The following is a 15,563-nucleotide window of genomic DNA, read 5'->3' as shown; positions in this document are numbered from 1 at the left end:
ACTGTTTAAGGTAAGGATTCCGCTTGGTCCCAAGCTGTTAAAGTACGATGGAACCACCATTAATAAGAACCAAATAAAAGGTCACACAGCCAAGTATTTTTCTTTTTCCTGACAAAGACTAATGTGCACCTTATTCTTCTCTTATTGTGTGATACAGAGCTAATATTTATGGTCGACGAACCCATTTTTTTGTAAGAAAGTTACAAGAATTAGGAAAGATGAATAATATAAGTGTTATTAATTTTATATATGCCTTAAAATGATAGGTGGATATACTGCATTTTAAGGTAATTTTTTAAATGATAGTGAATCTTGTATTATTTATATTTTAAATGTATTAAATATCAGCAAACAATTATACATCAACTAAACTGTTGTTTGAATAATTAAATACAAAACTAAATTTTAATCCTATCAATTGTCAATAATTAATCAGCAGACATGAGTAGAAATTAAACAAATATGAACTGTTAGACTATTCGTGAACATATGGTTGAGTGTGTAAGACACAGAAAGGAGGCAGGGATTGTCTACTGGCAGCGACAGGGTGGATGCAAGAAAAATGTGAGGAATGCTGAGAAAGGGTAGCTTCCCAGGCTCACAAACAAGAGGGGGAAGGAAAGCAAAGGGGGTGCACAAAGAGCATGGAAACCTACAGGTTTACTACAGCTCTCAAATGCATAAAGTAGCATGGCATTGTCCTTATCTATATACACATCATCATGCTCCTATTTATTATGACGCGACACTACAGTAATCTATACGTGAGCTCAGCAAACTAATCATACAAGCTAGCTGTGCAGACCCAAATTGCCATCTCACCTTTACTGCAACAACAAAAACGCTTCAGCCCATTGATCTGCCAGGAGCTGTCGCTTTCAATCATTTTCAGCATTTTGCAGAGCCTTTGGTCCAGTCACTCTGCGTGTTCTTCATTGTATTATCTTTTAACTCCCTGTCTGGCTTCAGATACTTATCTCGTCAGCAACCAGCCGGCAGAGACGGACAGAACACCCACTGAATTCATCCAGCCTCAACTCGGTGCCAGAATAAAGACTTGGTAAGGCCGCTGCCATCCTCGGCCAGTGTGTGATTCACCGTCCACTTTTTAATGACAGCGAGGAGAGCAAACAGTGCCAGAGAAAGAAACCATGTCACAACTTTATAACTCCTGTGCCAGAGGGCCTGGAAAACTACTGGCGCTAACGGAGATAACAACCACTGACTACTCATTCTTTTTAAAACATCAAACAAGCCTGCAGGTAGATCGGTCTCGCCTGTCTGGACTGAAATTCCTTTAAGTGCCCCCAAATCCTTGTTTGGAGGAGGACAAATCGTCAAATTACTTCTTTCTCATTGGTTTGGTGTGGGAGCGAGAAGAGAATCAATCTTGTCACGAGTCCAAGGGAACATCGTGTTTCTGGTTAGGCGATGGCAACCAGCGAGCAGAGCAGAGAAGAGACGTGTACAGACAAGACCGATGACGTTACACCTCAACGGCATCCCACTTACAAAATAGTGTGACTCATGTCGTGGTGCATTGTGTGTGTGTGTGTACGTGTCCCTTTACAAGCATGTGGGCTTTCTGGCAACCGCAAGGAAATCAGGAGTGCAAGCAAGCAGTGGTGCACTTATAAGGCCTGGAAAGTGGCTGCTGTGCTCTTCAATTGTAGGTTAGAGGCTATTTGCAAGGCAGTCACTCAAGAAGAGGTGGCCAACAAATGACAGCATGTTCTTGTGGACACTGAAATCTCACAAAAGCCATGTGGAATGATTGAAATAACATGTATATATTAAGAATATTGCTTGCCTTGCTTCTTTATATAAGAGGCAAAAAAAAAAAAGAGAATAAAGAAAAATGCTTCTTTTGTCAACTAGTAGCTGGAAAACTGCCACAGTGCAACAACAGAGTAAACAAACAATTGAAATGATTGATTTGGGTCAGGTCAGGACAGATAACGCACTTGAGTACACCACACACTGTTAAATGTGCCGTTACGCATCGACCTGACTTGCTTCTGATCTCCAGCAACGACCTTTTTTTTTTCTTGCCGCTTTATTTATAAGGCTACGCTAAATGACTATGAGTGGTACGCAAGGTTATTTTAGTTAACGAAAACTAACAAAATAACTAAAACTGAAATTAAAAAACATTTTCGTTCATAAAATCAAATAAAAACAAAAATACTTTTTATAAAACAAAAAATTGAAACCGCATTTTACGTTTACAAAACTAACTAAAACTAACCATAATTAGAGCAAAAAAAGTCTGTTTTAGTCTTTGGGTCGTTTGAAAGTGTCACACAGAAGTGACGTCATCTAGCAGCAGCCAATAGAAAAGCACCTTCAGATGACGTTGCTCCTGGACGACAATTTCGCGTACTATTTGACTTTTGGCCCCAAGGGCTCGGCTCGCCTTCCTTTTCATTTAACTCAGCCGAAATGCAACGCTAGGTAAGAAATGTGTTACTTTTTTCATTTTACTATGTTGTAATACGGCACACAAGTAATCCCTTTTTTTTTCTTTTTTTTTTAATAAAAACTAATACCGAAGTTACTAAAACTAAGCAACTACAACTAATAAATCTAACAGTACCAACCTGAAAACTAATTAAAACTAATTAAATTTTAAAAAAGGAAAAAAAAGATCAAACTCAAAACGAAACAAAAAATAACTAAAATAAAAATTCCAAAAATATAATAACCCTGGTGATATGTTGGATAAATAAAAACAACATGGTACTGTACAAAATTGAAGCCACTATTTCAGGGTTCACCAATTCCGGGCCTCGAGGTCCGGAGTCCTGCAGCTTTTTATGTTTCCGCCCACTAGCACACTTGATTCATATAATCAGTTCAGCAGCATGCCTGATAACGAGCCTGATCTTTAGTATCAGGTGTGTTGGTAGGCGGAAACGTCTAAAACCTGCGGGAATCCAGACCTCGAGGACCGGAATTGGTGAACCCGGCACTATTTGATTTGTTGTTTTAGCAATATATTAGAATGACTTCCACCAAGCTGCGATTGGCTGGCAACCAGTCCAGGGTGTCCCCCCGCCTACTGCCCAGAGCCAGCTGACGTAGGCGCCAGCACCCCCCGCGACCCTTGTGAGAAATAAGCGGTCAAGAAAATGGATGGATGGATGGATGGACTTCCACCATGTTAACTTCAAATCATGGGTCATAGAGACATTTTAATTCTGGGTGATCAACATTTCCACGAGCCTATTTTAAACTGGGATGATGATCCCACAAAAGTTGCTGAATAAGACTTAACAACAGATTTGGAACTGCTTTGCCTGTGGAAAACACCACAATGTGGATGGATTATGTCACCACTGCGTATGTTTGCCCTCTCATACTCCCATAATTTGATGGAAGACGACATCAGCGCCAGCGTCTGGTGTGGCGTACAAATAAAACAATACAACACGGAGCGGGAGTGAAACTTCACAACCTTGTCCTGGCTCGGATGAAAATCTCTGGCTTGATTTTGAAGCCTCCATTTTATGGCTGCACTTTTTGTACAAGGTGACATGGCTTTTACAAGCAGTGCAAAATAAATGTCTGTAGCTGCACCTTTATCCAGATGTACACAAAATTCTTCCTTGACCCAGGCTTCTAGTTGATCGGATACACCAACACGACCAAGTTCTTTCAACTCTCAACATGTAAATACCAACAAAAGAGTCTTACCCTTGACACAGTGAGGGGCATGCTGAAGTCTTTGCCACCCTGCAGCCGGAAGCCCCACGGCGCTGGGCCGCTGAGGGTTACGGAGTATACGTTCATAGCCTTCGAGAAAGACAAAGAAGCAAACAATATTCATTTATTTCCTTGGAAAGGCCTACAAGTCTACAAGTCTACACATTTCTTTGGTTGTGTATGTTTTATTTCGACCTAAGAATGGTCACTTGACTCAGTTTACTTGATCGACAATCAATAAATGTGTTGTAACTTGTTAGCTTCAACGGCAACATAGGAATGAGTTGAGACTGACTCAACAGCACCTCTGCTGGTTGGAGCCAAGTGTTGCCCTCCATTTTGCTTCAAACAGGTCAAGTTGTGACCGTTCATTTCTAGTGATGTAACAATAAAAGCGATATTGTCAAACTAAATTTGCCATGATATTGTCATAGTCATGTTACAATATTAAAAGCAGCACGTTTGTCGAAAAAACATTTCAATTTCAGCCGAACACAGCATCGTTTGACCTGATACTTTGTGCCGCTGATCCAAACTGAGTGCTGTTTACAGAGTAATTCCAGATATCAGAGTGGTGAACCTATTTTCGTAGATTTTGTAGAAAACGCCGAGGTTGAGATACGCAGTATCGTGAGCTTTTTTTTTTTTTACAATGTCGCCAACCTCCCCACAATATTGTGATGTTTATCGTACCGTGGTGTTTGGATACCGTTACATTCAGAGTCAGTTAATAAAAAAATGACAAAATTATTGAGTATTAATGAATAATGATTATGACTATCCCAATTTCTAATGGAGGCTATAATTTGTTCTTGACAGAAATTCTTAAAAAAAAACATATGGTAGAATTTAGCCAACATGAAATCAGCTGTTTACGTAGCATATGCAACACAATATTGGATCGGGCACTTGCACAGACAGACTATTAGCTGGCTATCCCTTTTGCCGGGACCTGAGGTTAACATTCATATATCGAGCGTGATATTACAAATCGGTAGCAGACACACCATCATCATAAATCTACTGCATAAAAGGAACAGCGGTGACATTTAACAATAAGCTCCAATTTCAATATAACTTGGAGTGCAGTCAACACATGTCATTGAAAGATAACCCGTGTAATAATCCATGGAATCATGAAACACTGGCCCGCTTGCAAAATGAAAACTCCTTTTGACATTTTGAAACGGTTCACACAATCCGTCTCACTGTTATTAGACAACGACAGCTGTGTTAAAACTAGTCCCTGACATTGGCTGACGTACTACTAAATAACTAACGCAATTTTGAGGGCGCAACTCGAGACGCGAGGCTACGGTCACTTGCCGCCGGGGCTTACAGCTGTACGACTTCACCTAACCTCTGTACCTGCTCTTCGGCCCGTACGGCTCTACCAGACCTACCTTGTCCTCAAGGGCCGGCCCGTAGCCCAAACCTGGGAGAAAGCTAGAGAATCGCAAAAGCTCAGACAAGCAAGCGGAGCCTTGCTCTTGCTGGCAAGGACTACCCCCTAAACTTTGGAGCTGCAACTCACTCCTCAGAGGCTATATAAGGAATGTAAAACTACACCAAACTATTTCAGCCCAACACCCACATGAGTCACAGGGAGGAAGAGGGGGAGGCGGGTAGAGAGGACGACGTCAACTGCCTCTATATTCTAACAAATGACTGCTAAATTGAACTAAGAGGTTTTTTTATTTACTGTATTTTTTTTTCTGGAAGTGTCTGTGTGTTTGTGGAGCAGCCAAAGGCCCGCAAGTGAAGAGAGCAAAGGAACATAACATTCCTTCTGGACGACATAAGGCACAATGCAACCAAACCAGCAATTATGACATGACATCGAGCCTTTAAAGCAACAGATGGACTCAGTCGGAGAGGAATCATAAACTCAATCCGAAGGGGAATTATGAATGAATATTTAACAGAACACTCTTTGCCTAGGGCTGTAGTTAAAAACCGCAAAAAGAGATATTATTTTTGCTTTATTAGCTAATTCTAATACCTTGATTCCTCAAATAGTGGCCTGTGCTCTAATAATCGCCATTGTCCACTTGAATAAATAAGCGTACCTCCTGTTTCCCCTTGAGAAAAAACAAACAAACAAACAAACAAAAACAGGTGGTACCTCTAGGTGGCTGTAATTATCTTTACTATGTCTCATACAACACACACTGCTAGCAAAACAGACCTGACATTTGTAAAGCTAACATTTGAAGCACATAGCATCTTTTGCTTCCGAATGCTAAGTATTCATCCATTTTCCATACAGCTTCCATATTTAGCATTAATTTATATTACACAAAGAAAAAAAAAAGTAAACTTTGAGTTTAGGGTTTCTGTCGCTGAAGTTTTGCAAACATATAATCCGATTTTCTCGTCAACCCTGACTTTGTGACGGGCAGTTGCCAGCTGACAGTCACTTGCCAACATTTTAAGGCTTTGGCTACCAAAATAATCTCTTATTACATAATACCTTAATATAATGTCACAAATGACTCTTATACAAGTGGCCGCAAGTTGTAGTAGAAAAGTACTTTACTAGTTTCAGTCTGACACAAATCAGATCTTCTGCCCAATTAAAATTTGGATAAGTTACAGTCTAATAAAGCTACATGGACAAAGAACACAGGTAAAAAATAGTAATGTTTTTTTTTTTTTTGTTTCATCGATCAAATGGAAGGTGGAAGTTATACGTTAGCTACACTACATTTCACGTTTTAGTACGATACCATTGCCTGTATAATTCTGGTATCCATAACTGTGTGTTTTTAGTGTTTGCTATTTATCTTACCCATGTTATAGTCTGAGTACCGTGTGTCAAGATGTTACTTGAAGTTTATTTCCAAGTGAATAATTGAAATAATAAAGTCATTGAAGGTAACCCAAGTTTTCTTGGGATACACTATACGGATATACTGTACTTGATAAGGTAGGTTGAGCGGCGGGGCTGCAATCACTTTTTCCCCAAAACGTACAACTTGATAACAAAAAAAAACAAAATCCAACTTTAACCTCGACAATATACTTTTCTCTTAAAAATACACAACTTTTATCCATAACGTTTTCTGTTTCAGTGTTTGCAATTTATCGTAACCCATGACAATAAATAACAATAAGCCTTTCCTATATAAAGTTGGACTTTTACTACGAAGGCAATTACGAAATCAGGTTTGCTCGGACTGAAGTTCCTTTCAAAGTGAATATTCACCAGAAGATAAAGCCATTGGCGATACTAGTATGAAATTTAGATAAGGTAAAACAGCTATCTAGCACACGCTTGTGACAAAGTTTTAGTGGTCTTTCGTAGAAGTTACTCGCTGTACAAAAAGTCGCCTCGCAAGAGAACAAAACCACAATTACTACAAAAGTCGGTTTGAAGATGCACAGCAAAGACGAAAAAAATATTATTTTGTTTGTTTTTACCTTCTTACCTCGAATTCCTCTGCACGACCGGATAGCGCCGTGAAAAGTTTGCCTGTATCAAAACTTCCTCTCGGCGGATGCGAGGAAGCCGCCGCTGAAGTCTGATTGGCTACCGAGGCGTCTTTACAGTACGCGGAGACGTCAGAGGTCACATGGCCCGCTGCCGAGTGTCGCGCTCCGAGTGGGACACCAGGAAGAGGCCGGTCTGGTCCACTTTTCGTGGCCCGTGATTAAAATCCACATCACGACGATCATCAGCGTAGCATAAAATGTGTTATAGATTTGGTTTAACTAATCATACAATCCAATCATGGGTCACAGTGTCACAAAGGAGTCACGCGGGTACTACTTTTTCTGGCTATAGTATACCAAACTGAATACCGTCAGCGGAGTGATATTGAATTGTACCGCCACACCTGCCCCTGCTACACTACACGTTAACGTACAGAAAACGACATACAGTAAATGTATTTTACTGTCATCTTTCTAAAGGTTATTGATTAAAAAAAATAAAATTAAAAAAACGCACACATTGATAAATGAGGATTTGAAGAGTAAACTTGAACGCGTTGCCAGTCGACTAATTTCGCCTGAATGTAGATTAACATGGGTCTTACAACAAGCATAGGTGGCTAAAAACATGCCGAACTATAATTGAAACGGTGCACAAACACAGTTCAACCTGGCCTTTTAACATAAACGTTTGCACAATGTTTAGAATGTGTTGCATGACGATATTCATCTCTTTCCTCAATCATCGTTGACAATAATTTAATTTGTAATACTTTGAGAAGTCATTAAAATGATGCCATTACATGTTTGTAATAAAATAAAGATGATTTGAGCTATGTTTTCCCCCTAGAAGTGTGTATCAAATTGGTAGCCTTTCGCACATATATACAGTAACTTTTAAAATGTTCAAAGATTTCAAAAAGGGCTGGTGACCCCTGCTGGTTTGTTGAAGCAACGTCAAGTACATCCTGCTGGAAAATGTCGACTGCAACACAACATAGTGGCCAGCAGATGGCGTTAAATAGAAAGAAGCTACTAGCTGGTTCCATCATCGATATTGAATCAAGTGGCGAAATCATGAATCATCATCATCATCATCATCACTGAGGGCTTGAAGTCGCAGATTGGTTTATCAATTATCAAAGCCGATTAGACGTTGTTTGCTGCCTTCCGCACTATCTCCGCTATTGCAATCTATCATTCATTTGTTCGGTTGCTGGTGATTAAACAAGACTTGACAAAATTAGCCTAGTTCAACTTCCAAGTCAATACTTTAGTGAAAAGATGGCTGACAACGGAGCACACCCGACGACAGAAGAGGACCCGGCCGCAGCGTTCTTAGCCCAGCAGGAGAGTGAGATCGCCGGTATAGAGAACGACGACGATGAAGACTTTGGGGTGCTGGACGAGGCGGAAAGCCAAGAGCCTCCGGTGGTGCCACCGACCAGCAACTATGGCAAGTTTCCGATAGCAGCTGTGAGCTAACTGAAGCTAACGTAGCCTTGGTGGCCGACACAGATAACATCAAAGTTCTAGTGTAAGAGATAATTAAACTGCTAATCTACTTAGAAAATAATAGTATTAGTCATGTTATAGTGTAAACTTGACGCAGAACTGGTGATCATGTGGCCATTTTTAATGCGTTAGCCGGTTAGCATAATAGCATCAATGCTAGTTTACGAGCACCGTAAAACGGGGATAACGTACACAAACGAGTCACGTACGGTTTGTTTCGTAATACTTTCTTTTTCTCAATCATGCACCATCTAAAGAATTTCAGGCATATGTCTCAGAGTGATGTCTTAACGTTAACTTGTCAACCCGGAAGTCTTGTCCCTTCAACAGGCCAAACAGGTGCTGCTGCATTTTTGCATGACTTCTCACTATAAAGACACAGAGATGGCCAGTGCAGCAACCAAGTGACATCTAAATTTTATGTTAGTACTGTATTAATTTCTTGCTTGGGTGTTTTTTTTTGTTTTGTTTTTCTTTTGTTTTTTGTCATGATGTCAGATCCTTTTGGAGAGGAGCCCGCCACAGTGAATGGAGATCTGTTTCAGGTGAGTCACAGCAAGAAAATAAAGGAAAGGACGTGTGCTTATGAATCAAAGCAACTGGACTATTTTATCAAACGCATTATCATTGAATTCAAATATAATAATCTTAGAGTCCCAGTTGTGTGAAAAGAGCAGAATGTGTTCATGTGACCGCTATCATAACAGACAAATTTGTTTGTTCTCCAACAGGAGTCCAACGGTCCCACGGACAACTATGCAGCCATCGCGCAGGTGGACATTCAAAGGCAAGAGCCGGAAAGTCTCCGCAAATGGAGGGAGGAACAGAAAGCACGCCTCGAGGCTTTAGGTGAGTCAACAAGTGGCGCGTCTGCTGCTTAATGATCATTTTACGGTTCCAACTTAAGACATTATCTAACAAATGATTTATTTATTTTTTCCTTTGTTGTGATGCACCCAAACAAGACTCGGCATCCAAAGCGGCGGAGGCGGAGTGGAGAGAGAAGGCCAAGAAGGAGCTAGAAGATTGGCACGTGCACCAGAGCGAGCAGATGGAGAAGAACAAGGCCAACAACAGGTTAGTAGTTTCTTACGTGTCCGCCTGTTGGCGCGCAAATTGCCAATTGCAAAATGCCATCTTCATAATTAAGTTGAAATAAGTCCCAAACGTCACGTCCCTCTTTGAAACTCTCCTACAGACTCTGCCCAAGTCTGACACGGTATCGCTTGTGTTTCACCCACTTTTCTCCGTTCACTAATTCATTTTCACTTTGCTTGACTGTCCCTTTTTTTTTTGGTAGTAGTAGAGTCTAATGTTGTGTGACACTGACACTCTTCTCCCTGTCTCCTTCTCTTTGCTGCTCACTTGGCCTTGCCTGGCTACTAAGGATTGCTGACAAGGCTTTCTACAAACAGCCCAACTCTGAACTAATAGGCTTTGTGTAGGTTTTAGAACTCTTGTGCTTTTTTAATGTTGGATGCCTCCTTCTTACCCACTGACACCCCATAGTCCGTCTCACCAGACGCGCCTCATGACACTTAAAATAAGAATATGTAGGTGCAGGTGCAATTATGTTTGGGTACAACACAGAACGTATTAGTAAGGGACAAGAAGTGGAAACTGCCACATTCTGTAGGAATATGTAAGAATTACATTACGTTTTTAAAAACAAACACAGGCCAGGTCGTTTGTAGATGAGGGGGGAAATAATTAGACTATTTTTTAAAAGTTAAAAAAAATAAATAAATTATGTAGCATATATATATATATATATTATTTTAGAATTGCTGTTAATATCATTTTATAATTAACCAGTTGTTGAATTACATTTACAAACATTTTTAATGTTGCAAAATTTTATTCTTTGCTACAAAGAATTAACCAATTAAGTTTTTTTTTGTGTATAGCATATTCATTTTTAAAATTTATTTTAAAATTGCTGTTAATATAATTTTAGAATTAACCAGTTGTTGAATTACATCTACAAAAAAATGTAATGTTGCAATTAAATTATTTTTCAAAATCATTCAACTCTAATAGCCGTGCTAACCCGAATCCAATTTGCCAAACTGAATACAACAAATAAATACATTTGAAGCAAGCAAGAAAAACAAACTGCTGCACCAACTCTCCAAGCATGAGATCCAAACTTTGGGTCAGTGAGATTGTCTGTGCACGTGTGTCGTGACATGAGCAGCGTGTGGCAAGTTCTCGAGTCAGTGTTGACGCCGGCTGTCCCGCCCGCAGAGCGTCCGAGGAGTCCTTCCTGGCAGAGAGCGACGGCGACTGCCCCGCGTCGGCGTGGGAGCGTGTGGCCCACCTGTGCGACTTCAACCCCAAGACCAACAAGCAGGCCAAGGACGTGTCCCGGATGCGCTCGGTGCTCATCTCGCTCAAGCAGACCCCGCTCGTCCGCTAAGGGGTCGGCTCAAATCGCTCGCTCGCACTAACTTTGCCTTTTCACCACAAAAATGGTTGGAATCCACTTTCCCCCCCCCCCCCCCCCCCAAAAAAAGTCCCATTATACAGTATATAACCTTCCTACTTTTCTTGATGCCTATACTTTTGAATTCCCGCAATTGTGGGGACATGAACTCTATTATTATTAGATTTGTTTTATCATTGCTGAAGAAAATATTGTTACACCATTTCTTACCCTTTTAAATTATTTTGGTCAATTTTAATGCATGCCTCTGCCATGATTTTGAGTGCATTTTTTTTTTTTTATATATATACACTTTAGCTTATTGAATAGTCAGATACTTGCAGATTGTAACCACATATGCCTCTCAGTAATGTAGAACCACCAACTTTGGAATGTTGTAATTGTCAACCAATACGGTTTGTCTTCTCCACTGAAAAGCTGAAGATGACTTCATTTGGGCACTTAAAGCAGCAAAAAAAATAATTCCCTACTAAGCAGTTTTGTTATTGAAAGCTTGAGTTGCATTTCTCATTTCATCCACGTTTTATAAGCTGCAATCCACTCTTGTCAACTTTTGCATTCTTTCACATGTTGCCTATTTGGATATTATGAAAACTGAGGAAAGTGAATGTTAAAAGGGATTGGTCAATTAAAAAAATAGTGTAATAACTTGTACTAGTTTCTTTTATATTGTTGATATATCCTTTGAGCAAAAAGCAGCCCATGTAATTCCATTAAAAAAAAAAAATTGACTCTTCGACCTGTGTGGCCATACTGTAATACCAAAATTATTAAGTTAAATTGTTTTTAACAGCTTTTTTTATTTTCGTAGTTTCAGTTTTCGTTAACGATAAAAACATTGCTGCCTACATGACATTTGTATTTCAAAATGCACTTACATCCATCCATTTTCTGAACCGCTTATTCCTCACGTTGGATCATTTTAATACCAATTCAGCAATGACGTCAAGCACAGCATATCCTGTGTAAGCCACATCTGAAAGGACAATCTCTTTCCCAACTATAAATAAGGCCGCCTGACTCTGATTGATTTCTAGATGTTATACACAGTACATTATTACATGTGAATGGAGGATCGTACAGCTGCGGTGCCAACTCTTCTTCACTCTTTGGTTTTGAGAGAGGCGGCAGCGACGCTGAGGACAAAGGCGGTGACTGTTAAGCCTTGGGCGATGACGCGGGACCGCATCAACAACTGCGATTTCCTGCTATTTCCCTGTACGAACGATCGGAGGCCCCACATCAGTATCCCCGCCGTCACAAAACAACCTGGACAACACACAGGAAAGTAACATCAGCTCCATGCAAAATTATATCGTTGGCTGTCAGAGTACAGGAGATATTAATGATACAGCAGTTAACACATACCAGTTATCATGTAACTGATTTCGTATGCAGGTTGGAAGGAAAACTAAGTTTAGTTTTTCACACAAACAATCGGCCGATTAATCGGTTATCGTTTTTTTTTTTCTTTTTCTTCTTTACGTGGACCCGAAACGTCATGTCAAGTATGCAGCGCAGTTGTAGTCAGGATTACAGTATTTTTTATTTTTTTGACATGAACACTTTTTGACCAGAAATATAAAACATCAAGCTCCTCATAAACTGAGACGAAATGTACGATGAAGTTCAACTTCAACCAATCTGACCCCCAGTGGCTATAATGAGCAACAGAGAAGCAACTTTAAAAATAAACCGATATATTTTCAATTTAAAAGCAGTCCAAGTAGTTTTATGGACTTCACCGCTGATGTGCGGAGCTACACTGACAATTTCATCGTTCAGCTTGACTCTGTGTAGGATACAAAATGAAATAAAAAATTAAAATAAAAAATGAAATCATAAAGGGGAGTCTGGCTTGTGTAACTCACCTATCGGGACGAATGGATTTTCTTTCACCTTCCGCGAGAACCTTCCCTTAAATGTCTCATCTTTGGTCCTAGGTAAAGGACTGAAGCCCTCGATGAACGGAGGCTGAGACAAATCAAACGGAATGGTTCCCCCTCCCGGTGCCGCTGTTTTGGTCGCTTGGTCGGCTACAGTTTGCCTTGCGGTCGCCGCCATGCTAGCTTACTTTGGGGAGCGGAAGTGTACAAGTTAAACAAACACTCTTCCGGTCCGACTTCCGCATTGCGCTTCACAATAAAATATACCAATGCCTACGTTTGCGACAACTAAACGAAGCGAAACTGCACACGAGGTGACAACTGCGTGCTACTCGTACAAATGGAGAAAAAATTGTACCAGTTCAATCAACTTTTAGCGCTCCACTCGTTGTCCTACGACAGGGTATGCGAGAGTAGATGGACCTTAGGCCGTGGAAAACGCATCATGCTCAGCACTTTTTCCATTACTTGTCTGGACTCCTACTGCAAGCAGAGCAGTTTTTTTTTAAGATAGGTTTAATTACATACTTTAAGTGGCACTATTTTATGTATTTATTTTATTTTATTTTTTATTTTTTATTTTTTTTTTTGGGGGGGGGGGGCATTACCTGTAAGACAGTCATACAGATATGTTCTAATTTTTTGTAAGATGTTTAAAAAATAATAAAATGTGGTGCAAACCCTCATAACAAGGATATGGTTGTGCTGAAAATTAACAGATCACATTCAAACTCATTTTAAATTAAGTCAGTACTTCAAATGCCTCTATAATCAATCCTATTTAACTTTCAATGTTTAAATAGGGTTTTCCTGATATTTTGTGTGCTTTCTAACACCGATATATTTTTGAACTGTTCAGAAATCCACCTTGTTTCATGCCCCAGTTCCAGCTGGGGCTAAACATTTCACTGTGTGCAATTGTGCATGCAGTCACGTGATATCAAAACAGACAATCCAAGTAATAAAACCACACCAATATTTTTCAACCTTTTTATTGAATATTAAGGTAAATATTTCACATTAATACAGGCTACATAAAGTAGAGCCACTATACGACATGAAATTTACTCTCATTTTAACCCTTTTTAGTATGTAAACAATTATACATGTATTTACCACTCTAAAAGGTTCTGATTTCTCTTTAGGTAATCATCAACTAGGTCTGGGCCGAATTTAAATAGCTACTTCGTGTCCAGCCCCTTGCAGCCAAAGAACGGTGAATGCGGCTTTAAGTCAAAATCGCTAAACTATGCAGAACAGTTCCTGTTGAACAGGCCATCAAAAAGATTGCGTTTGAACCATCAGAACACTCAACTTCTCTCCTCGTTTCAAATAGGCACGTCAAGAATGGACTCTGGAGAACTTCCAATTCTTCAACCTCAGCTCTGCAGCTCTCACTTCTCTAGTCGTGTTAATATGTTGTACTTTTGTTTGTTCTTTGTCAAAATTGGTCAGAATCATCCATTGGTTAAGCCGTGTTTTTGTTTTTTTGTTGTTTCTTTTTTTGTTTTGTTTTTTGTTGAGGACGACGCCATCTAGTTGACATGATTCAGGTGCACGCTGCCCACGTGTGGCGCCCAGGTGCCAGGCCACATCTGAAAGGTAGAAAGCAAACGAGTCACGCATACGTGGAACATGACATGACAAAGATATGGGACCTTACCTGCTGCTGTGGGTCGGTGTTGTCCGCGTTGTTCGGGACCACTTTGATGATGGGGCTCCACGCGGGGTCGCCGGCATGCAGACCATTGTACATGGGTCCCCCGGGCCCCTCTGCCATTGGTGGATGAGGAGGCAGCATGGTTCCGCCATACATTGACATGGGCATTCCCTGATGTGGGACAACAGAAAATATTTTTTTTGCATCGTGTTTATTAGTAAAGGACAGTAATTTACACACACAAAAAGGAGATCTGGTCTGTCTTGCTCTACACCAGGCTTCGCAAACCGATAGCTTGCGAGCCGTAGTTTGAGTAGCTCGTGGACATATTTGGAATCTGAAATTTTGAGATCCTAATACATTGCCTACACTAAGGGTAATTTCAAAATAAAGCCTTCCAAATAAGACATTGGCGGCAATTAAAAAAAAGCCTTATCATACTTTTACTTTGAAGTTGACCCACAACGTGGCGTAATGGCTAATTGACTTCCTTTTTCAATGTTTTGGATTTCTTCGTCATAGTTTTTATTGACGTTACATAGTTGCGACTAATAACGCTATCCTGAACTCATATTCAAATCGCTAATTTAAGACACTAAGAAACCGCTAGTTAATTACGTCGTCTCATTGTATGGTACAGTACAAATCTCCGATGTTAGTGGCTAGCAGCTAGCTGTTAGCATTAGCAAATATTTTTTTTATATATGCGAACGTTTGCATTTTATGACCACTATTGATTTGTTGTTGTGTTTGAGGTATAGGCAATAACAAAAATTTAGCTATAAAATAAATGTTGTGAATCATGAGTAGCTCGCGGTTTTGCTTTCAGTGGGGAAAAAAAACGGAGACCCCTGCTCTACACACACTGACCACAAATTGCCGTCATTAACTATTGTGTAGGATCAGAAACAACGAC

The 15,563-nt window shown here is 40.1% G+C and overlaps 4 protein-coding genes across 14 annotated transcripts in view; 1 reads left to right on the top strand and 3 right to left on the bottom strand.

The window, feature by feature from the left end:
• Positions 1-7,304, bottom strand: part of LOC144026166 (PDZ and LIM domain protein 7-like) — a 33,064-nt gene extending 25,760 nt beyond the window's left edge. Inside the window, exons 1-2 of one of the 3 annotated variants that reach the window (XM_077532753.1) lie at positions 7,137-7,304; positions 3,697-3,795 (exon numbers count right to left, since the gene is read on the bottom strand). In XM_077532753.1, coding sequence (XP_077388879.1) covers positions 3,697-3,792 — 96 coding nt within the window. In that variant the 5' untranslated portion in view covers positions 3,793-3,795; positions 7,137-7,304. Of the gene's footprint in view, positions 1-3,696; positions 3,796-5,108; positions 5,265-7,128 lie in introns of those variants that run through there. The other 2 variants (XM_077532750.1, XM_077532752.1) reach the window with 2 other exon arrangements.
• An 870-nt stretch (positions 7,305-8,174) lies between these two features.
• On the top strand, positions 8,175-11,149 carry cltb (clathrin, light chain B). Of its 2 annotated transcripts, XM_077532754.1 has the most exons (6): positions 8,175-8,596; positions 9,154-9,200; positions 9,387-9,504; positions 9,621-9,732; positions 10,043-10,096; positions 10,903-11,149. In XM_077532754.1, the coding sequence occupies exons 1-6, from the start codon at positions 8,425-8,427 to the stop codon at positions 11,072-11,074; spliced, it is 675 nt and encodes a 224-aa protein (XP_077388880.1). In that variant the 5' UTR covers positions 8,175-8,424; the 3' UTR covers positions 11,075-11,149. The 2 variants fall into 2 exon arrangements, with proteins under 2 accessions (XP_077388880.1, XP_077388881.1); XM_077532755.1 differs by lacking the exon at positions 10,043-10,096 and having other exon boundaries at positions 8,181-8,596.
• A 732-nt stretch (positions 11,150-11,881) lies between these two features.
• higd2a (HIG1 hypoxia inducible domain family, member 2A) lies at positions 11,882-13,200 on the bottom strand. Its single transcript, XM_077532756.1, has 2 exons — positions 12,973-13,200; positions 11,882-12,370 (listed from the first exon to the last, which is right to left on the bottom strand). The coding sequence occupies exons 1-2, from the start codon at positions 13,163-13,165 to the stop codon at positions 12,204-12,206; spliced, it is 360 nt and encodes a 119-aa protein (XP_077388882.1). The 5' UTR covers positions 13,166-13,200; the 3' UTR covers positions 11,882-12,203.
• Positions 13,201-13,963: 763 nt separating this feature from the next.
• The window catches only part of ankhd1 (ankyrin repeat and KH domain containing 1), a 30,175-nt gene continuing 28,575 nt past the window's right edge, over positions 13,964-15,563 (bottom strand). For all 8 annotated transcript variants that reach the window (XM_077532024.1, XM_077532018.1, XM_077532017.1 and 5 more), the window contains 2 exons: positions 14,651-14,818; positions 13,964-14,582 (listed from right to left, as the gene is read on the bottom strand). In XM_077532024.1, the coding sequence (XP_077388150.1) occupies positions 14,523-14,582; positions 14,651-14,818 (228 nt within the window). In that variant the 3' untranslated portion in view covers positions 13,964-14,522. The remainder of the gene's footprint in view (positions 14,583-14,650; positions 14,819-15,563) is intronic.

The sequence above is a fragment of the Festucalex cinctus genome, chromosome 9, assembly GCF_051991245.1.
Source record: "Festucalex cinctus isolate MCC-2025b chromosome 9, RoL_Fcin_1.0, whole genome shotgun sequence".
NCBI classification, from domain to species: domain Eukaryota; kingdom Metazoa; phylum Chordata; class Actinopteri; order Syngnathiformes; family Syngnathidae; genus Festucalex; species Festucalex cinctus.
Note: the sequence above shows the minus strand (reverse complement) of the source record. Positions and strands in the feature narration are given on the sequence as shown.